Source organism: Somniosus microcephalus, chromosome 8 (genome assembly GCF_052327205.1).
Source record: "Somniosus microcephalus isolate GS21.2 chromosome 8, FLI_Smic_1.0, whole genome shotgun sequence".
Taxonomy (NCBI): domain Eukaryota; kingdom Metazoa; phylum Chordata; class Chondrichthyes; order Squaliformes; family Somniosidae; genus Somniosus; species Somniosus microcephalus.
In genome coordinates this window covers 130,118,268-130,140,638 of record NC_140994.1, presented here as the reverse complement: position 1 = coordinate 130,140,638, position 22,371 = coordinate 130,118,268, and the positions used below count along the sequence as shown (strand labels likewise).

The 22,371-nt window shown below is 46.3% G+C and overlaps 1 protein-coding gene across 1 annotated transcript in view; it reads right to left on the bottom strand.

Moving 5' to 3' along the window:
- LOC147113790 (dedicator of cytokinesis protein 2-like) overlaps positions 1-22,371 on the bottom strand; it is a 611,919-nt gene that overhangs the window by 217,329 nt on the left and 372,219 nt on the right. Inside the window, exon 26 of the mRNA XM_085996164.1 lies at positions 15,989-16,134. Coding sequence (XP_085852290.1) covers positions 15,989-16,134 — 146 coding nt within the window. The remainder of the gene's footprint in view (positions 1-15,988; positions 16,135-22,371) is intronic.

Genomic DNA, 22,371 nt, shown 5'->3' with positions numbered 1-22,371 from the left:
CCAACAGCTCCAACAACAACACCAACCTTCTCTGCAATCAACTGATGCTGCACAGGACACAGGGCATCAGTACCCGACCACATTGCTGCCCGGGAGGCCAGGGATGGCCTCACTATGGCCAAATTTACTTCACTTGACATTGTACACCCTGGCTGCCACATGATGTGCCAGGTTGGCACTACCCCAAACCAACACCATAAAGCATTCTTACAATGCCCAAGCCATTCCTTTCACACTCGTCACCATTGTGGGGGGTACCGTTATGTCTCACCATTCACTGCAACTCACTAAGCCACTTCCAAAGGTGCACACAAATCTGTGCAAGAACACAAACTGTTGAAAATAAAGATTTCAATGTTTGACACCACATTAACAGAAACTTTACATGAACATTGACTAAAACACCCAAGTGCCTACCCTTGTGTGTTTTTAGTTGCTATGATTGCTCTAGGATGAGGGTGAGTGTGAGGGGTGGCTAGTGAGATGGGGATGTGATAATGTAGATAGAGAGGGATGGGTGGAGGTGCAAGAGAAGTTGGTGTGAGTAAGGATATGCAGGAGTAGGGTAAGGAAGGCAGAGTGATGGGGATGTGATGAGAGACTGTTGGATTGCAAAAATAGGCCTGTGAATCAAAGCCTGAATCCTCTAGTCTTCAAATATATTAACCAAAGCTGTAGGGAGGGCTGTAGTACTAGAAACCATTCAAAGGATGTTTAGCTTCACGTATTAGGAAATATATATAAAATGAACATGTAGCATTTAGGTAGCTGCGAAGCATGATGGGATACTTGACCATCATATTAACCCTCTTAACCAAGTACTGTAGAAATAACTTATTTACTAGACTCTTAGGACTCGATTTTCCTGGAGCCGTCAGGCAGGGTTTCAGGTGGGCGGGGGTTGAAAATCACAGAAATAGGGGATCGCGACCACCCCCCCCCCCGCCCGATTCCCCGCCCCGTCCGACTTTCGCCCCATTGTTTCAACGTGACCCGAATCAGTCCCACCCGCAACAGGCTGGACTGGTCGTCGGGAGCCTAATGAGCAATAATTGGCATCTGTAATCCAATTTTAAGGGGCCCTTGCAATTTTCAGCCTTTCCCCACATAAACCACGCCTGGTGGGAACACCGCTGATGAAACCTGGCGTGAACAATGTCGCTTGCTTACTTTCAGCTGCAGGTCAATCAGGAATGAAGAGATTTAATCAGCCAGCATTTGTAGGCAGCAGGACCTTGTTGCTCCAAGCTTGGGGCTACTTGTTGAAGGCTTAGGCACAGCTGTGGAAGGTTGGAGCCTCACACACTTCTCCAGTGTGAGCTCCTGGGAAGCCCCTCTCAGCACCCTAACTCAGCGCTTCCTCAACGGAGGCATCTGCCAGAAGCATGGGAGGCTTTTTGTTCCTTCCCTTCTTGGCATTAGAGGATCTCCAACAGCAGAGGAGGCTGCAGCAGATCCAGCAACAACAGCAGCACCTGCAACAGCAGCAGCAGCAACAGCAGCACCAGCAGGAGCGACAGGCTGCGGCTCAGTGACCTGAGGCAGCACAGGCCAGAAGGGGCCAGCGCATGGAAAGCCGTCGGCGCAGGAGATACCCCCCAAACAGGGTCTACAGACACAAGGTGACACATGACTGAGCAGCAGTGCCAAAGGCGGCTCCGACTTTCGCGACAGGTAGTGACTGACATCTGCGCAATGCTACAGCAAGACCTGGAGCCCAGAGCACCAGGTCGACACTCCTTACCAGTGGCCATCAAAGTCACCACCGCACTCAACTTTTATGCCTCAGGCTCCTTCCAGGGATCAGCAGCAGACATCAGCGGCATCTCCCAGGCGGCCGCACACACTTGCATCAAACAGGTCACCAATGCCCTCTTTGCCCTCGCACACAATCACATCCATTTCACCCGGGATCGCGCAAGTGTGAGGGCGCAAGCGCGTGGATTAGCTCAGCTGGCAGACTTTCCAAGGGTGCAGGGCATCATTGACTGCACACATGTGGCCCTTAGGGCACCCCATTGCAATCCAGGAGTTTTTGTCAATCGCAAGGACTTCCACTCCCTTAACGTTCAGCTGGTGTGTGACCACAAGAAGGTGATTTTGCATGTTTGTGCCAAGTACCCTGGCAGCTGCCATGACTTCCTCATACTGCATCAGTCTACTGTGCCTTCGCTATTCAGTCCGCCAAACGAACTTCAGGGATGGCTACTTGGAGACAAGGGATAATCCCTGCGGAGTTGGCTAATGACGGCAGTGAGGAGACCAGCCAACGAAGCTGAGGAGCGCTACAACTCCAGCCACATTTCCATCAGATGCATTATCGAGCAAGCCATTGGATTGCCAAACATGCGCTTCAGATGCCTCGATAGATCAGGTGGAGCCCTACAGTACTCAGCAGCCAGGGTCTCCAAAATCGTCGTGGTATGCTGTGCGCTTCACAACATGACACAGCGTCGTGGCTTGCCGATTCCGCAGGACCAAGAGGCTCCTCACAGAGCCGCTTCAGATGAGGATGATGCTGAGGAGGAGGAGGAAGAGGAGGAGGACAGAAACGAGCATCCTGCAGAGGCCCGTCAACCAGCGGCACCAGTGCGCGAGAACATTGCCGGGCGGAATGCAAGGAACGCACTCATCCTGGCCAGATTTGCGTAGCCTGGTACCTCAAACACTGTAGCCTCGCTGCTTTTTAACTGACCATGGACAGTGGCCCATGCCTGCACATTTCTACCTATTGGACCAGCTTGCTGCCATCTGCAAGTAATCCTAAGGCCTCAATGTGAAATCCCCATTTGCCAAATGACAGATGCCACAATTGCAGCAGTTGCCACCAGATTTTTTATGTACAAGAAACTGATGGCATTAAAACTATATACAAAACTTTTCACCCAAGTGACTACCCTTGTGATTAGTGGTGCTTCATTTTTCTCTTATGCGTGCTCCTATGTAGTGGTACTCCTGTGGCTTCAGCAGATGTGGAGGCCCCTTGCACACTTTCCTGCTGCTCCCGTCTCGACACCTTTGGCGGGCGTCCTCTGGGGTGGCGAGCCTGTGAGGGCTCGGCAACAGTCTGCTGCTCCTGCGGCTGTGCAGGTGTTGAGACTTCTATCTCACTTGGGTGTGGACTCCGGCGGGGCTCTGACCGAGGGCTCTGAAGTGGCATGGAAGTGTGAGCACGTGGAGAGGAGCACCCACTTCCTTGAGGTGTGCCAACAACCTCCCTCTCATGGGTCAGCTCCCCCTCAGCGCCTGCAAGTGGCTGGAGAACACCTTGCTGCACATCAGGGGGGCCATGGGGACCAGTCTCTGCACTAGAAGTCCTGCTCAGAGTGACTTCCATGAAGGTCTGGTTTCGGTGCTCAATAGATGCCCACCGCTCCTCAAGAGATGTCATTCTATTCTGAGCACTCACCATGTTTTCGATACCTTGGCGCCTAAGCTCCTCCATGGCCGTAGCCCTCCTCTCCTCGGCCGCAGCTCTCCTCTCCTCGGTCGCAGCCCTCCTCTCCTCGGCTGCAGCCAGCCTTACCACAGAGGTAGCCATCCTTTCCGTGGTGATGCTTTCATGCGCCAATGACTCCAATAAGGCTCTGCTCATACTCGCCATGGACTCCTCCATTCGTTCCACACTCGCAGCGACCCTGGAGACAAAACCTGTCAGAGACTCCTGCATCTGTGCATGGAGATCCATCACCTCCTCTCTTGCAGATGGACCCAGAGGCATAGGGTCGACATGCAGCTGAGCTGAGCTGGCAGAGGCCTGCGCCCTCCGACGAGGACTCGCCACTGCTGTCCCTGTCTCTACAATCTGCTGATGCTCACTTGTGAGCTGTGATACACCAGGTGACAACACTACTTTATCTCGCAAAGGCCCCCCCGAGGTGTGAGTGTCTGCGCTGGTGCTGGGTGCGCTGAATTCTGTTGACGCTGCGCCCTCAGAGGTTGGAGCTTCCTCTGAGGCGTCTGGCTGCTCAGCCTCTTCCTCCTCTGCAGTGGGGACGGGGGCTTTGGATGGTTCTGTGGGGGAGTAAAGGAAAGAGTTAGAGATGTGATGCCAAGGTTACATGCACATTGGATTTTGCAGATGCTCATAAGGCCAAATGATGTAGCTTCAGAATCATTACAGCGACTCATGTTATGTCAATGAGAGAGATGGAAAACTATTCTGTCACCAGCTTGCGGGCTTTCTCCTGTCTCTCCTTCCCCAACTTCCGGAGCCACGTCAGCCCGGACAATCTCCATCACTGCTTCCTCCCAGGGGGTCAGGTGCGTGATTGAGGGTGGGCCTCCTCCAGTCCTGGCTCGCTCTCTCCTGTTGTGAGCTCTCTTTTCCTGCAATGAGGGAGACAAGTGGAGTTTGAGTGAGAGTGCAGGAGTGAGTGTAGAGATTGCATAGCATAGATACTTAGAAGAAGACAAAGATGGTGTGAGGCTGCAAGACGAAGGGCCCTCCCTATGTGTTGTCAGTTGTGTTCCAAGCATCAGAGTGAGAGGCAGTGTGAGGACTGCATGGTGGAATAGTTATGTGAATGTGAGCATAGAGAGACAGGGAATGGGTAAGGGTGCATGGATGTGACTGTGAAGTGGGATGTGGAGGAAGAGATTGCTGAAGCTGAGTGCTGGTGGGGAAAGGCAATGGGGATCAGGTTGAGGGTGATGGAAACTTCATACTTACTTTCCCTGTACGGTGAAGGTCATGGAAGCGCTTTCTGCACTGCATCCAGGTCCGGCGGGTGACTCCCTGAGAGTTCACCTCTGCAGTCACCTCCATCCATGCAGCCCTGGTCTCTTTGGGAGGCCTCTTCCTCCCTGAGCTAGGGAGGAGGACCTCCCTGTGGGCCCTAACCCCACCCACCAATGTCTGCAGTGACGTCTCATCAAATTTGGCGGCAGCTCGGCCTCTGCCGCTGGCAGCAGCTGGTGCACGCTCCTCTGCCATTCTGTATGACTGGTTGGGAAGCCTGCAGAGGTTGAAAAGCTTGCTGGAGACTTTAAAAGCACCACGAATTATGACATCATACTGTGGGGCTTTCTGACTGGAAATGGACAATTAGCAAGGGTGCCCACACGCTGGAAATAAATTGGCCAATTGAGGGAAAATTGTGTGCAGCTGGCTGACCCATTTAGATTCAGGTCAGAACCTGACATTCGGGGAACCCGACAATTCCCCGCACCTGCGGGAAAATCGGCCCCTTAGTCTCTGTCTTTGTTGTTATCAGTGTTACAGAAGCAGTGTTTAATGCAGCTGGCCTTCTGAGAGATAAGGGGAACTGAACTTCATAGGGAGGCGGCCATTTTTATCTTTGCCTCAAACACCTTATCTTCCTTTGTATTGTCTGCTCGCAACCAAAAGCCGACATTGTTTATCATCTCAAGAATTAAGCGACCTTGCTCACAGAAGCTAGAAACTAGATGTTATGCTGTATGTCAGAGCACTTCAGGGCGGTTCCCGACATTGAGTGACTAATCACGCCAACCAATAAGGGAGTGACGGTAGTGACGCTGTTTGTATGTGTACGCCTACTTTTGCAACTTAATGGGCGTTACCTATCGAAAGGTATATCAAGGCTTGTAGATTGTATTTCGTTGAGAGGAAAAGTTCGATTCTGGGGAAATCAGCCTCTCTCCCTTGTGCGCAAAGCTTTCTAGCTATTTACTAATAAAACTTTTACTTTGTCAGCAGTTCTGTCTCCGTGTGGTTTTGCTCCAAAAATTCGGATCTAACAAGGCACAGCATGATAAGGTTGAGTGTCGCTTTGTACTAACGTTTTGTGATCTACTGAGATCATTGAAATGTTTGCAGCACTGCACCCAGGTCCTCCTGACCACATCCCTGCTTGTGCCCTCCTCTGCAATGTGCAACCAGGCTGTGCTGATCTCCTGGGGAGGTCTCTTCTGTCCATGGGAAGGGAAGAGAACCTCTCTGTGTGCTGTGACTCCCTCCATAAGCATATGGAGGGAGTCATGGGAGAGCCTGGGTGCAGCCCTGCACCTCTATGTAGTGTTTGCAGCACCTCAATGCTGTAGAACACTGACAGCACAAATGTCAAAATATATTTGGCCATAATCCCTTTAAGGAAACCTGCTGATGACGCATCACCAAATGATATCACCAGACCCGCTTCCTCTAATTGGCCGGGAAATGCGCTGGGCGGGCCCAATCATGGGAAATTCATTTCAGAGACTGGGATGGAGACAGCAGCGGGGTCAGGACCCACCAACGACGTCACCCGTCATGGACCTGCCAAGGTTTGTAAAATTGCAACCTGTGTCTCCTTGTTACAGATTCACCAATCAAAGGAAAGAATCTTTCACTATTCACTCGATCATCTTACAAACCTTTAATAGATGCCCCAATAACCTCCTTTGTTCCACTGAAAAAGCTCATTTTTAAGTCTTTCTTCATATTAGACCCAGTATGTTTCTCGTGAACCTTAGCTGTATTCTCTCCATGGTTCTAATATCCTTCCTATAATGGGGTGCCATGAACTGCACACAGTATTCCAACAGTGGCCTAATCCATGACTTTGTACATACAGTACATAATATCACTTTCTCGCTGATAAAAACAGACTCCCATTTGCTTTAGTGTGGCCTTTTTCATCTTTAAAGGTCTGCACCCATAGACTTCTGTCATCCTTCATTCTATTAAGAATCTTACCACGCAGGGTATACTTCCTCTCACTGATGTTTTTTTATCAGATTGTATTACTTCACATAGCTTTGCATTGAACTGCATCTGCCACCTATCTGCCCACTCTTCGGCCCAGTCTGTGTCACACAGAGTGGACAGGTAGGTAATCTCATACCCCTTGTTTCACACAGACTGCTATTTTTTTGAGGAGTAGGCCACTCAGCCCCTCTAGCCTCTTCATTCTATTAGATCATGGCTGATCTGTATCTTAACTTCATATATCTGCCTTGGTTCCATATTCTTTAATACCCTGACCTAATGAAAATCTATCAATCAAAGTTTTTAAATTTTCAATTGAACTCGGCTCAACAACTTTTTGGGGGAAAGTGTTCCAGATTTCCACTACACTTTGTGTGAAGAACTGCTTCCTGACATCACCCCTTAAAGGCCTAGCTCTAATTTTAAGGTTCTGGCCCCTTGTTCTGGATTCCCCCACCAGAGGAAATAGCTTCTCTCCATCTACCCTATCGAATCCTTTTATCATTTTAAAGGCCTCAATTAGATCACCCCCTAATCTTCTATACTCAAGGGAATAGAAACCTAGTCTATTCAACCTGTCCTCATAATTTAACCCTTTTAGCCCAGGTATCATTCTGGTGAATTTGTACTGCACCCCCTCAAAGGTCACTCGATCCTTCCTGAGATGAACTGAACACAGTGTTCCAGGTGTGGTCTAATCAGAGCTCCGTACAGCTGCAGCACAACATCCGCCCCTTTATATTCCAACCCCTTTGAGATAAAGGCCAACATTCCATTAGGCTTTTTAATTAGTTTTTGCACCTGTCCACTAGCTTTTAGTGATTTCTGTACAAAGTCCCCTAAATCTCTCTGCTCCTTCACAGTTTCTAGCTTCTTACCATTTTGAAAATACACTGATTTATCTTTCTTAGTTCCAAAGTGGATGACCTTGCACTTCTCCTTGTTGAACTCCATCTGCCACAGTTTTGCCCACTCATTTAATCTGTCAATGTCCCTTTCCAAATTTCTGCTTCGAACTACACTACTTACTGTACTATAACTTAGTGCTGTCAACAAACTTGGATATACGCCTCTCTATTCCTTTATTTAAGTCATTTATACATACAGTGAAAAGCTGAGGCCACAGTACAGATCCCTGGGGGACTCCACATCCTGTCAATTTGAGTACAGACCCTTTATCCCTACTCTCTGCCTCCTACCTCCTAACTAATTCCCTATTGATTTGTAATCACTCTTGGGGCATGGATATCGCTGGCAAGGTCAGCATTTATTGCCCATACCTAGTTTCCCTGGATACAACAGGGGAGCATGCTAGGCCACTTTAGAGGGCAGTTAAGAGTCAAGCACATTGCTGTGGATCTGGAGTCACATATAGGCCAGACCAGGTAAGGACGGCAGGTTTTCTTCCCTAAAGGACATTAGTGAACCAGTTGGATTTATACAATAATCCGACAGCTTCATGATCACTTTTACTGATACCAGCTTTTTATTTCCCAGATTTAAAATAAAAGACTGAATTCAAAATTCTCAAACTGCCAATTTGGATCACGTTCTCCGGATTATCATTCCAGGCCTCTGGATTACGAGTCTAGCAACAAGGCCACAAATGGGCTGCCTGGGAATTTTTTTAACTTCTCACTGTGAGCAAGGAGCTCTATTACCTTTTGCTAACATTTAAAATATAACCAATTCCTGCAGCTTCATATTAGTATACATGCTCAGATCTCCATTTTACCCAATCAAAGAGCGATGTAAAGGCAGTTGTATGACTCTGCTCACATTACTCATCAGTCTCAAACTGATACCTGCACTGTAACGGGGCTATAGTTATGAAGAAAGAACTGGCATTTATTTAGCGCTTTTCAGGATGTCCCACAGACAATGAAGTACTTTAAAGTGTAGTAACTGTTGTAATGAAGGAAACGCTGTAGACAATTTGTGCACAGTAAAGTCCCATAAACAGAGATGCGGTAAATGACCAGATAACCTGTTTTTAGATGTTGATTGAGGTATAAATATTGGCCAGGATACCAGAGAGAACTGCCCTGCTCTTCTTCGAATAGTGTTGTGGGATCTATTACGACCACCTGAGGGAGTAGATGGGGTCTCAGTTTAGCATCTCATCCAAAAGACGGCATTTCCACAGTACTGCACTGAAGGGTCAGCCTGGATTATGTGCTCAAGCCTCTGGTGTAGGGCTTGAACTGATAACCTTTTGACTCCGAGTGCTACCAAATGAGCCAAGGCCAATACTTAATGTAATATGGAGCTTTTGTGGGTCATGACAACGTCCCAACATTGCCTTTCAGAAGGAGTAACATGCTGATCACCCTAATTCTCTGATGAATGTGGAAGAAGATGATGAATGGTCTTCCTGATTTGCCTCCACCCTACGATTTCATCATGGGCTAACTGCCCTCAACAAATTACTTAAAATCATCTCCTGCACAATAGCATAGTAATTCATTTTGCGCAGAAACCAATCAGTCCATCTAGCCTGCCCATCCAATATCCCTTGTCTTTCCCGTCAGCTGTGGCTCAGTGGGTAGCATTCTTGCCTCTGAGTCAGAAGGTTGTGGGTTCAAGTCCCACTCCAGAGACTTAAGCACAAAAATCTAGGTTGACACTCCAATGCAGTACTGAGGGAGTACTGCACTGTCGGAGATGCCGTCTTTTGGATGAGACGTTAAACCGAGGCCCCGTCTGCTCTCTCAGGTGGACGTAAAAGATCCCATGGCACTATATCGAAGAAGAGCAGGGGAGTTATCCTTGGTGTCCTGGACAATATTTATCCCTCAATCAACATCTAAAACAGATTATCTGGTGATTATCACATTGCTGTTTGTGAGAGCTTGCTGTGCGCAAATTGGCTGCAGCGTTTCCTACATTACAACAGTGGCTACACTTCAAAAAGTACTTTCATTGGCTGTAAAGTGATTTCAGATGTGAAAGGCGCTATATAAATGCAAGTCTTTTTTTTTCTTTCAGATATCTCTTACCTCATTTATAAATTGTAATAACCATGAATCCTTTCAGATGGCTGGATCTTTCCTATTCCCTCATTGAAAACATCATGATTTCCCCTTCCACCTAGCAGTTTGTTCCATATGATGGGTCACCCTTTTGCTAAAAAAATTCTCTCTGAATTGTCAATTTATTGCCCTTATCTTGAAATCTAAGCCCCTATTTCTGTAGGCATATGATACATCATCATTGCCCAATAGATAGAAAGGATTGTGAATCTTTGGAATTCTCAACCCCAGAGGGCTGTGCCTACTCAATCGTTGAGTATATTCAAGGCAGAGATCAATAGACTTTTGGATACTAAGGGAATCAAGGGATATGAGGATAGTGCAGGAAGGTGGAGTTGAGGTAGAAGACCAGTATTGGTCTTATTGAATGGCGGAGCAGGCTCAAAGGGTTGAATGGCGGAGCAGGCTCAAAGGGTTGAATGGCCTACTACTGCTGCTATTTCTTACGTTCTTATGTCTCACCAGGGCCCACCAGGTTTATACAACAGTATTGGTCATTTTTAAGCCATTGTAGTGTTTATAACAGTTACTAGGTTTTCAAGAAGTTATAAACATAAAACATAAGAAATAGGAGCAGGAGTGGGCCATTTGGCCCTTCAAGCCTGCTCCGACATTCAATAAGATCATGGCTGATCTTCTACCTCATTTCCACTTTCCTGCACTATCCCCATATCCCTTGATTGCCTTAATATTCAAAAATCTATTGATCTCTGTCTTGAATATACTCAACGACTGAGCCTCCACAGCCCTCTGGGATAGAGAATTCCAAAGATTCACCACCCTCCGAGTGAAGAAATTTCTCCTCATCTCAGTCTTAAATGGCTGACCACTTATTCTGAGACTGTGACCCCCTGGTTCTAGACTCCCCAGCCAGGGGAAACATCCTCCCTTCATCAACCCTGTCAAGCCCTGTAAGAATTTTGTACGTTTCAACGAGAACTTTGTATGTTTCAATGAGAATTTTGTATGTTTCAATGACCCGCAGCATTAATTATACTCTGAATGGAGGTAGTCAAGACGCTGTGGAAGAGCAAAGGAATTTGGGGTCCTGGTTGACAGGACATTAAAGGTTGATAAGGCAGCAAAAAAGCTAATGGTATTCTACATTTTATCAGAAGAGGTGTAGAATATAAAAGGCAAGAGGCAATGATAAGCCTATATAAAATTTTAATATGACCTCAGTTAGAATACAGTGCGCAGTATTGAGCTCCATACTATCGGGAGGATATTGATGGTTTTGAGAGGGTATAACACAGATTCACCAGGATTATGGCTGGTATGAGAAAATACAAATATGAAGAAAAAATGGAAAAATTGGGTCTTTTATCATTAGAACAACATAGATTATGGGTCAATACGATAGGAGTGTTTAAAATTATGAAACAATGGGACAGGGTAAATAGAAACAGACTGTTTCTAGTAGCTGAGGAGTCTAAAATAAGGGGCTATAGATACCAGATTAAATGTAAGAGATTTAGAGCAGAGGGCTTGAGAATTTTCTTCATACAAAGAGTTGTGAAGCTGTGAGATTTAGTTCCAGGAGAAACAATGGTGTGTGTGTGTGTGTGTCTATGTGTGTGTTTGTGCCACAATGAAATAATGGCGATACATGTCCAAGTCTGGATAGTGTGTGACTTGGAGGGAAACTTGGAATGATCCCATGCACCTACTACCCTTGTCCTTCTAGATGGTGGAGGTCACGGGTTTGGGAGGGGCTGCCAAAGAAGCCTTGGCGACTTGCTACAGTACAAGACAATTATTTTGGTGACCAGGGAGGGAAGGTTGTACCACAAGGCTACCCTGGCCAGTCCAGATACGTGAGGCACTGCTTCAAGATACCAATGGTATGTTTGATCATTCTGGCTGCAGCCTGAGCCTCATTGCACCGGAGCTCTACTTCTGACTGTGATTGGTGCACGGTTGTCATGAGTCATGACTGAATCATCCTTTGACTTCAGTTGACTTCAATGGGCTGTAAATTCAGGCGGGGTGTAAAACGGACATCTGGCCCGAACACACCACATTCCCACCGGTGGGTTAGGTTAAAACCGCGTCGTCACTTTCTGGACGTGACTGGAGAGGACGGTGGGGGGTTGAGCCTTCTTCGTGATACAACTGAGTGGCTTGCTAGGCCACTGAAGGGCACTTGGTTACTGCAGGGCACTTGGTAGCAAGAGTCAGCATCTTCGAGATAGGTGGGGAAGGGAGGAAATCAGCAAGATTCTTTGTTTCAGCAAAGAGAAAAGATGTCCAAGTTAGCGACAGTTCATTATACCAATGGAGGCGGAGCCAAAATTGTTTCCTCGTTCTCATGCATTTCTAACCCCCTCAATTTCTCTGTAACCCCCAGGCTTCCTGCAACAGCTCACTATTCTCAGCCTGGTAACAGGTACCTGTGCTCTCAACCTAAGTAATCAGAAAAAGGCCACTCTATGAATATGAAAGTCAGAAACCTCAGGGGAAATTAGTGAAGTGGAGCTGGGCTGGAAGCTGAGTGAATAAAACCTGTTGCTTTTTAAACAAATTGACACTGAGGTTATTAGGAAATCGGGTAGGCAACAGTAACTGATTCATTTGTTACTAAAATCCGTGCGATTTTTGGGGCATTAAAACATTCCTACACATTCGTTCATGATTGAGCATAGCAACAACCTGTGCTGCCTGAGCTGAGGCTGCAGTCTAATGCTTTTTAACAGCAGTTTTATTTAAACAGTGAATGTAAACTCTCTGGGCAGGATTTTCATTGGGCCATGGAGGCAGGATTGGAGGCGTGTGGGGGGTTAAAATCGCAAAATCGGGGGGCACGAACCCATCCCGCCTCCATGCCAGTTTCAAAGGAGGCGGGTGCCCACCCCGCACTGGGACCCGCCTCCCCGAGGCGGGAAGGGGGTTAGTGCCAATTAACTGTCTGTTAACAGGTAGTTAACAGGCAGTTTTTAGCCTAATCCCTATTTTTATTACTGAAGTGTGGGCTGCCCAACGGCTCCAAACCACGCCAAGTTAGCAAGGCGGACCGTCGGGCTGAAGGGCTTGGAGGGTTCGAGATGTCCGGTGTTCAGGCGAGTGATGGATGCATGAGTGCAGAGGTAAGTGTGTTTGGTGTGTGTAAAGTGTTTAAAGAAGTTTAATTACCTTTACTTACCTTTACAGCATTCCTTCCTTAAGGCCTCGGGAGTCCCTCATCTCACCGGCACAGAAAGCAGAATGGCCGCGAGCTGTCAAAAGTTGCAGCATTTAGCTTTCTGTTCTGGAGAGATCTCTAAATCAGCTTGTCAGTGTTTGACAGCTTCAAAGAGCTATCAAACGCTGATATTTCATCTGTCAAAAGCTCTTGACAGATGAAATGTCAATCTGTGACGTCACCTGTTGCTGGGTGGCCCTTAAATTGGCCTGCTGAGCCCGCTGGGCGGGCTCAACATGGTCAATCAAGTGAAAATCGCGTGGGTTGGCCACAACTCGATGGAGGCGGGACTACAACCCCAAAAGTTGCAGTTCTGCCTCCTACACACCTCCAGTATCAAAATCCAGCCCTCTGAGTTTTAAAGAAAAAGAAAGATTTGTATTTATATAGCGGCTTTCACAACCTCAGGATGTCCCAAAGCACCTTACAGCCAATGAAGTACTCTTGAAGTGTAGTCACTGCTGTAATTTAAGAAAATGCGGCAGACAATTTGCGCTCAGCAATCTCCCACAACCAGCCATATGATAATGATCAGATAATCTGTTTTTGCGATGTTGGTTGAGGGATAAATTGGTCAGGAGACCGGGGAGAACTCCCCTGCTCTCCTTCGAATAGTGGCCATGGGATCTTTTATGCCCACCTGAGAGGGCAGATGGGGCCTCGGTTTAAGGTCTCAACTGAAAGGCAGCACCTCCAACAGTGCAGCACTCCCTCGGTACTGCACTGGAGTGTCAGCCTAGATTATGTGTTCAGGTCTCTGGAGTGGGGCTTGAACCCACGACCTTCTGACTCGGAGATAAGCGGGCCACCACTGAACCACAGCTGACACCTATAGTCCTCCCCTATACATGCCAGCTGTTGCTAGGGGACAGATCTGGGAATGACAGCAAGTCCGGTACCCCACCCGAGTGGTCGTTATTCGTGCAGGAACCTAAACAGCAGGGATATTTGACGTTGGGAGACTTCACAGCCGAACATGATCTGCTCTTACCCAACATCCAGCAGGAAAGTGATTAGGAGCGGGAAAACCCGTGGCTGGCTTTCCCTCTCTGAGACCAACTGCAGTGTCCTTACCATGAGATAAGCACCGATCCCTTTACATTCCGGTCTGTTTGGGGCAGTCACATATCGGCTTGACTAACTGAGCCATTGGAGGGGGAGAGTCCCGATCTTTTTTAAACAGAAATCAGCATTTTTTCACTAAATCTTTAAGCTGTCAGCAGCTGCAGCGATGCCCCAAAATCTCTTCTCCACTATTCACTTTCTATCCTATTTTGTTTGAATCATTTTCTTTTTTTTTACTCCGTTTCTAACTAATGTGCTTCATGTTACATATTCTGACACTCTCATTTTATTAAAGTTTAAAAGCTTCCATCAACCATCATTCTTCGGCCTCGCTTCTTCAGCCCTGTCCATTTTCCAGTTGAGAGCAGGATTTTCACGTCAGCTTTGCCAGCCATCCTGCTGATTGAGATGGCTGCACACGATAGAACGCTCCATAGCACTCGAGAGGTTAAAACCCACGCATCCACCCGAAGCACGGAGGAAAGAACATTTAAAAATGGAAGAGCTCACACTGAGTGGGTTAATTCACTGACCTTTCATCTCCGGCACCTGGAATCTAATCTAGCCCAGACCAATGGGATGAAAGTAGTCTGTTTCCTCTTCCTGTACATTACATCAATTCACATCAAAATCCTTACCCTGTTCACTTAGTTTATCCAGATCCTTTTTTAGCATCATCATTCCGGCTTATATTTATATCACCAAGCTTGGTGCCATCAACTATTTATTATCGTATAATAGCCCCCGCTGCTTAGTGATTTATTGTTAATCTAAGATCTGGGTGATACGTATTGTGCTCGCCTATTAGTAATTGAAGACTAGAGGGGTCCCTGATGGAAGTAAGTATGCTGTTGTAATTACACTCCAGGGTCTCTTCTCTGTTTGAATGTTGTATCCAGAGAGAATGGGGATAATTTGAACCTAACTTGCTGGGTGGGTAACCCACGGGATCGGGAGGCTTTACACCCCACCCAATTTTGCTCTCCATTGACTTCAATGGAATTTAAAATTGGGTGGGATGTAAAATCAGCATTACACCCGATCCCATCAGAGAATGTTAACTAAAAGCAGCCATTACATTATCACACCAACCTGATTCTTTATGAAAGGTAACACTGGGGAAAGACTATTAATGAGCTAATGATGGAAAAGCAGGAGTCCTTCTGGCACAGATAATACATTAAAATTGATTCTAGTAACAGTTGTGTTAACACGTTTGCATTTAACTCCATGGCCTGATATTAAAGACCACCTCAAGTTTTGACCTGAATTGCACCCTTTCGACACATTGCGGGTTGCGAGGGAGGAATATCCCTGTCAAGCCATTATGACCTTCAGCAAAGACGTAATGAGATGTTTAAAGCCCCACGTTGAGGAAGTACATTAATCAGGCTCAGAGACAGTTAAACAGAGACCATGGTTTGCTTATTGATGGTCTAACGAGAAGTTTCTGAGACTAAAATTGAACCCTTGAAGCAAGGATTAATTACTTCCTGAACCACACATCCAATACGTTTGGCACCAATTAGAAGAAAAATATAATAAAGGCCAAGGAAAGAAACAAGCCTTTGGCCCATTAATGCTTGTCCCTATGATGGTTCAACACGCCCAGCTTAGTGTGTTTGACTCTAAATTCTGTGTCTATGCTGTCTGGCCTAGCAGGTTATTCCAGACATTTCTATAAAGAAGCTTTTTCTAATATCTGGTCACTCGTTTCTATTCATGACATGTGGTTCTGTTATTGGCGGGGGCGGAGTTGGGGGGGCACAGATGATTTGCTGACTATTTTGACCCCCCCCAGACCCAATTCCTGCCCCGAGTTAAAAATGGACCCTTATGTGTCGGAGTATTGTGGAAGGAGAAGACCCACCTATGTTTAAATGACTCGTGCTTCACCCAGAATTGTTTTATTTGTATTAAATTCATATTATCCAACATTTCAGAGAACTGGTTTCACCTTTAACACAGTACGTGCACTGCCAATTATTAAACATCAGGGGAAAGAAGGGAATAGCTGCAACTGCTGTTAGGATCACCTACCACGTTAGGTTCGCTGAGGACCTCCAGAATATTATTGAGTAACTCGATGCAGTACTTCAACTCCTGGCTCTGCTGTTGTTCATCTTTCTGCTCCAACAGTGCCTTCAGCTCATTGGTCATCATGGGAAGCAGTATATCGCGGCATTCTGTAAAAGAGGTGAGGAGACTACATGCTGAGAAATGTCAAGTACGGGAAGACCCGACAGTTTGGGAATTAGAATACACATCTGGAAATAAATATTTGGAATCAGTAAAGGTGACCATGAAGCTGCCGGATTGCCGTAAATAACCCAACTAATGTCCTTTAGGAAACCTGTTGTCCTTCCCCAGTCTGGCCTATATGTGACTCCAGACTCCAGTTGCACACCAAAGTGGTTGTCTCTTAAATGCCCTCTGAAGTGGCCACTTAGTTGTATCAAACCGTCAAGATGAATCCAATTGGATAACAAAGAGTCTGTTCCATTTCCAAATTGGAATTGGGAAGGCAGTGCGCCTGGAAGATGGACCAATGGCGGGAATGTGGGGAGATCATGTGGTGAAACGTCCAGGAATACACCTAACCAGAGTTGACAACCCTATTGTAACTGGCATCACACAACAAAGCGCACAGCCGCCAAATGTCTCAGGGATTAGATGAACGCTCATTGCATTGTGAATGTGATGATGTGAAATATCCTTGACAGTGACACAGGCAAACTGGGGCGAGAAGAAGTGCCTCACGCTGACTTACCTAAAGGAAGCTAATAGCTGAAATCCGTAGCACATTTGTACTGAAATTTCATGAGCCTGTCCAAACAAAAAAGTTTTGTTGAAACTTAAAAGACTTGCAGTAGTTCCCAGCTAGATATTGTTAAAAATGATTTAAAGCTTCATCATTGGGCTGGCAGGTTCCTTCTCCTGATTGCTGTCCATATAGGTACAGTAAGTGCTTATGTTACTGGACTAGTAATTGAGTGAACACGATTTCAAATCCCCCCATGGCAGTTCGAGAATTTGAATTCAGTTCGAAAAAAAAGTAGAAATAAAAAGCTGGTGCCAGTACAAGTGACCATAAAGCTGTTGGATTGTTGTAACAACCCGACTGGTTAATTAATGTATTTTAGAGAAGGAAACCTGTCGTCCTTACCTGGTCTGGTCTATATGTGACTCCCATTCGCACAGGTTGACTCTTAACTGCCCACCAAAGCGGTCTAGCAAGCCACTTAGTTGAATTAAACCACTATCTGCAGCTGTTCAAAAAGAAGGCCCACCACCAACTTCTCATGGGCAAAGAGGGATGGGCAATAAATGTCAGTCTTGCCAGCGACGGCCACATCCCGAGAATGAATAATAAAAACATAAATTTGGGTGAAGGCAGGAGCAGGTTCAGATGTGATGCTCCCCGTGACTGAACAGACTGACGACTGTCCAGGCTCACACATGAATCACGGCCATAGGAACACAGAAACAGGAGTAGGCCATTCAGCCCCTCGAGCCTGCTCCGTCATTCAATGAGATCAGGGCTAATCTGTGACCTAACTCCATATACCTGCCTTTGGCCCACATCCATTAATACCTTTGGTTAATAAAAAGCTATCGATCTCAGATTTAAAATTAACAATTGATCTAGCACCAATTGCCGTTTGCGGAAGAGAGTTCCAAATTTCTACCACCCTTTGTGTGTAGAAGTGTTTTCTAATTTCTCTCCTAAAAGGTCTGGCTCTAATTTTTAGACTATGCCCCCTCGTCCTAGAATCCCCAACCAGCAGAAATAGTTTCTCTCTATCTCTTGTATCTGTTCCCCTTAATAGCTTGAAAACTTTGATCAGATCACCCCTTAACCTTCTAAATTCTAGGGAATACAAGGTGTGATGCCCAGAACTGCTCACAGTACTCCAGGTGTGGTCTAACCAGGGTTTTGTATAGCTGCAGCATAACTTCTACCCCTTTGTATTCTAGTCCTCTAGATATAAAGGCCAGCATTCCATGAGTCTTTTTAATTATTTTCTGTATCTGTTCATGACATTTTAATGATCTATGTACCTGAACCCCCAAGTCTCTTTGGACTGCCACTGTTTTTAACTTTTCACCATTTAGAAAGTACCATGTTCTATCCTTTTTAGGTCCAAAGTGGATGACCTCACATTTGCTTACATTGACATTCATTTGCAACAGTTTTGCCCATACACTTAATCTGTTGATATCCCTTTGTAATTTTATGCTTTCATCTACACTGCCTACAATGCCGCCTATCTTTGTGTCATCAGTAAATTTGAATATATGACTTTCTATGCCATCATCTAAGTCATCAATAAATACTGTGAATAGTTGAGGCCCCAACATAGCGGGACACCACTAGTCACATCCTGCCAATTTGAGTACCTACCCATTATCCCAACTGCCTGTCTCCTGTCGTTCAGCCAATTTCCTAACCAGGTCAATAATTTGCCCTCAATTTCATGGGCTTCTACCTTAGTTAAAAGTATCTTATGTGGGGCTTTATCAATTGCCTTCTGGAAGTCCATATAAATAACATCCATAGCACTGTCCACTACTTTAGTCACCTCCTCAAAAAATTCAATCAGGTTTGTCAGGCATGACCTGGCTCTCTCTCATCAACTGAAAATTTTCGAGGTGTTTAGTCAGTCTATCCTTAATTAACTCGTGCAATTTCCTGACAACAGATATTAGGCTAACTGGTCTATTAATTCCCTGGTTTCCCTCTCTCACCATTCTTAAATAGCAGAGTGACATGCGCAATTTTCCAATCTAAAGGGACGGTTCCTGAATGGAGAGAACTTTGGAAGATTATAGTTAGAGCATCCTTTAAAACCCTGGGATGGAAACCATCTGGTCCTGGGGATTTGTCACTCTTTAGTGCCATTAATTTCTTCATTACTGTTATTTTACTTATGTTAATTTTATTGAGTCCCTGTCCCTGATTTAATATTAGTTTCCTTGGGATTTCCGGCATACTCTCCTCTTCCTCTACTGTAAATACTGATGCAAAGTAATTATTCAACGTGTCTGCCATTTCCTTATTATCATTGACAATATCACCGCTTTCAGTTTTTAAGGGGCCAATATTGCTCCTGACCACCCTCTTTTTCCTAATATAATTATAAAAATTCTTTGTGTTGATTTTGATATCCTTTGCAAGTTTCTTTTCATACTCCCTTTTTGTAGCTCTTACTATCTGTTTTGTGACCCTTTGCCGTTATTTGTATGTTTCCCATTCGCCAGGTCCTGTTCTATTTTTTGCATTTTTGTCTGCTTTTTCCTTTAGTTGTACGCGGTCCCTCGCCTCTTTAGTCAACCGTGGCTGGTTTTTTGGCAAGTAGAGCTCTTGCCCCTCAGGGGTACAAACTGGTTCTGTATCACTAAGTTCTTTTTGGAACATCTCCCACTGATCTTCTGTCATTTTACCCATTAACAGATTTACCCAGTTTACTGTGGACAGTCTCTGTCTCATCCCGTTGAAGTCGGCCTTACCCAAATCTAAAATCTTAGTAGCTGTTTCGGGTTCCTCCCTTTCAAATGCTACGTTGAACTCGATCATGCTATTGGATAAAAGTTCATGGACAGTTAGACTGTTAACTAAATCTGGCTCATTACTCATTACTAAATCTAATATGGCATGCCCCCTTGTTGCCTCTAGGACGTATTGTTGTAGAAAACTATCCTGGACACACTCAAGAAATTCACTACCTTTCTGACAGGTGCTAGACTGCTTTTCCCAACCTATATGAAAGTTAAAATCCCCCATTAAAACCACTCTGCCTTTACTTCATGCTTGTCTAATCTCTGCATTTATACAATCTAGCACTTCACAGTTGCTACCAGGGGGCCTATACCCAACTCCCACTACAGTCTTAAATCTTTTCCTATTTCTTAATTCTACCCATAAAGTCACCACTGCCTGCTTACCTCTCGTTATATCCTCTCTTATCATTGAAGTGATTTCATCCGTAATCACTAAGGCTACTCCTCCCCCTCTGCCATTTTCCCTATCTTTTCTGTAGACCTTATAACCTGGTATATTTAGTTCCCAGTCCACTTGGGTATGATGCCAGAAGGCTCCCATTTAACTTTACCCCAGCAAGAGTCAACACTTTAGAAGTGAGCTGGAAAAAAATGACTCTGAGGGGGGATGCATATCTTATTTTTTCAACTTTGTGAAGAGACTGGAGATAAATCATTCACTAACTCATTTATATTTTATATTGCAAGGTTTTTGCAACTAAGTACCTTGGGAACTTGCCTTGGAGGTCAACTGCACAGAGGTTTTAAAAAGTGCTGTTAAATCTGGACATTAATTACTGTCACACTCTGTGTTATTACACGGTCTCTCATTCCCCGATAGTTTAAGCAAGTTAAAGTAGTGAGTGGCTAAACCATACAGACCAGGTTCATTTTCTGGTCTTGGCTGAGTCAGCTGATCTCAGCTAGGGTAGCAATTAGGTGGGCTCAAGAATTGGCGTCAGTACCTTTTAACTAGGGAGAAGAAAGTCAACCATGGTTTCTGTTCCTCGTCACTATCCAGAACCCACAACCGGAATTGTGAATGTGGAGGCCTTCAGGTGAGAGAGGGCCAACCCCTCCTCTGATGTTGAGTCATCTACTGACACTTTTAATACAGGGTCAAGAATGGTCACTTGGGTTGTATACCAGAGGGTGCCCTGTCCATCTGTAGAATCATCCTCCACCAAGGGTTCAACACCTTCAGGGGAGGGTAGTCAACACCTTCAGGGGAGGGTAGTCAACATCTTCAGGGGAGGGTAGTCAACACCTTCAGGGGAGGGTAGTCAACATCTTCAGGGGAGGGTAGTCAACATCTTCAGGGGAGGGTAGTCAACACCTTCAGGGGAGGGTAGTCAATACCTTCAGGGGAGGGTAGTCAACATCTTCAGGGGAGGGTAGTCAACACCTTCAGGGGAGGGTAGTCAACACCTTCAGGGGAGGGTAGTCAACATCTTCAGGGGAGGGTAGTCAACACCTTCAGGGGAGGGTAGTCAACACCTTCAGGGGAGGGTAGTCAACATCTTCAGGGGAGGGTAGTCAACACCTTCAGGGGAGGGTAGTCAACACCTTCAGGGGAGGGTAGTCAATACCTTCAGGGGAGGGTAGTCAACACCTTCAGGGGAGGGTAGTCAACACCTTCAGGGGAGGGTAGTCAATACCTTCAGGGGAGGGTAGTCAACATCTTCAGGGGAGGGTAGTCAACATCTTCAGGGGAGGGTAGTCAACACCTTCAGGGGAGGGTAGTCAATACCTTCAGGGGAGGGTAGTCAACATCTTCAGGGGAGGGTAGTCAACACCTTCAGGGGAGGGTAGTCAACATCTTCAGGGGAGGGTAGTCAACACCTTCAGGGGAGGGTAGTCAACACCTTCAGGGGAGGGTAGTCAATACCTTCAGGGGAGGGTAGTCAACACCTTCAGGGGAGGGTAGTCAACACCTTCAGGGGAGGGTAGTCAATACCTTCAGGGGAGGGTAGTCAACACCTTCAGGGGAGGGTAGTCAACATCTTCAGGGGAGGGTAGTCAACATCTTCAGGGGAGGGTAGTCAACACCTTCAGGGGAGGGTAGTCAACACCTTCAGGGGAGGGTAGTCAACACCTTCAGGGGAGGGTAGTCAACACCTTCAGGGGAGGGTAGTCAATACCTTCAGGGGAGGGTAGTCAACATCTTCAGGGGAGGGTAGTCAACACCTTCAGGGGAGGGTAGTCAACACCTTCAGGGGAGGGTAGTCAACATCTTCAGGGGAGGGTAGTCAACACCTTCAGGGGAGGGTAGTCAACACCTTCAGGGGAGGGTAGTCAATACCTTCAGGGGAGGGTAGTCAACATCTTCAGGGGAGGGTAGTCAACACCTTCAGGGGAGGGTAGTCAATACCTTCAGGGGAGGGTAGTCAACACCTTCAGGGGAGGGTAGTCAACATCTTCAGGGGAGGGTAGTCAACACCTTCAGGGGAGGGTAGTCAACATCTTCAGGGGAGGGTAGTCAACACCTTCAGGGGAGGGTAGTCAACACCTTCAGGGGAGGGTAGTCAACACCTTCAGGGGAGGGTAGTCAATACCTTCAGGGGAGGGTAGTCAACACCTTCAGGGGAGGGTAGTCAATACCTTCAGGGGAGGGTAGTCAACACCTTCAGGGGAGGGTAGTCAACATCTTCAGGGGAGGGTAGTCAACATCTTCAGGGGAGGGTAGTCAACACCTTCAGGGGAGGGTAGTCAACACCTTCAGGGGAGGGTAGTCAACACCTTCAGGGGAGGGTAGTCAACATCTTCAGGGGAGGGTAGTCAACACCTTCAGGGGAGGGTAGTCAACACCTTCAGGGGAGGGTAGTCAACACCTTCAGGGGAGGGTAGTCAACACCTTCAGGGGAGGGTAGTCAACACCTTCA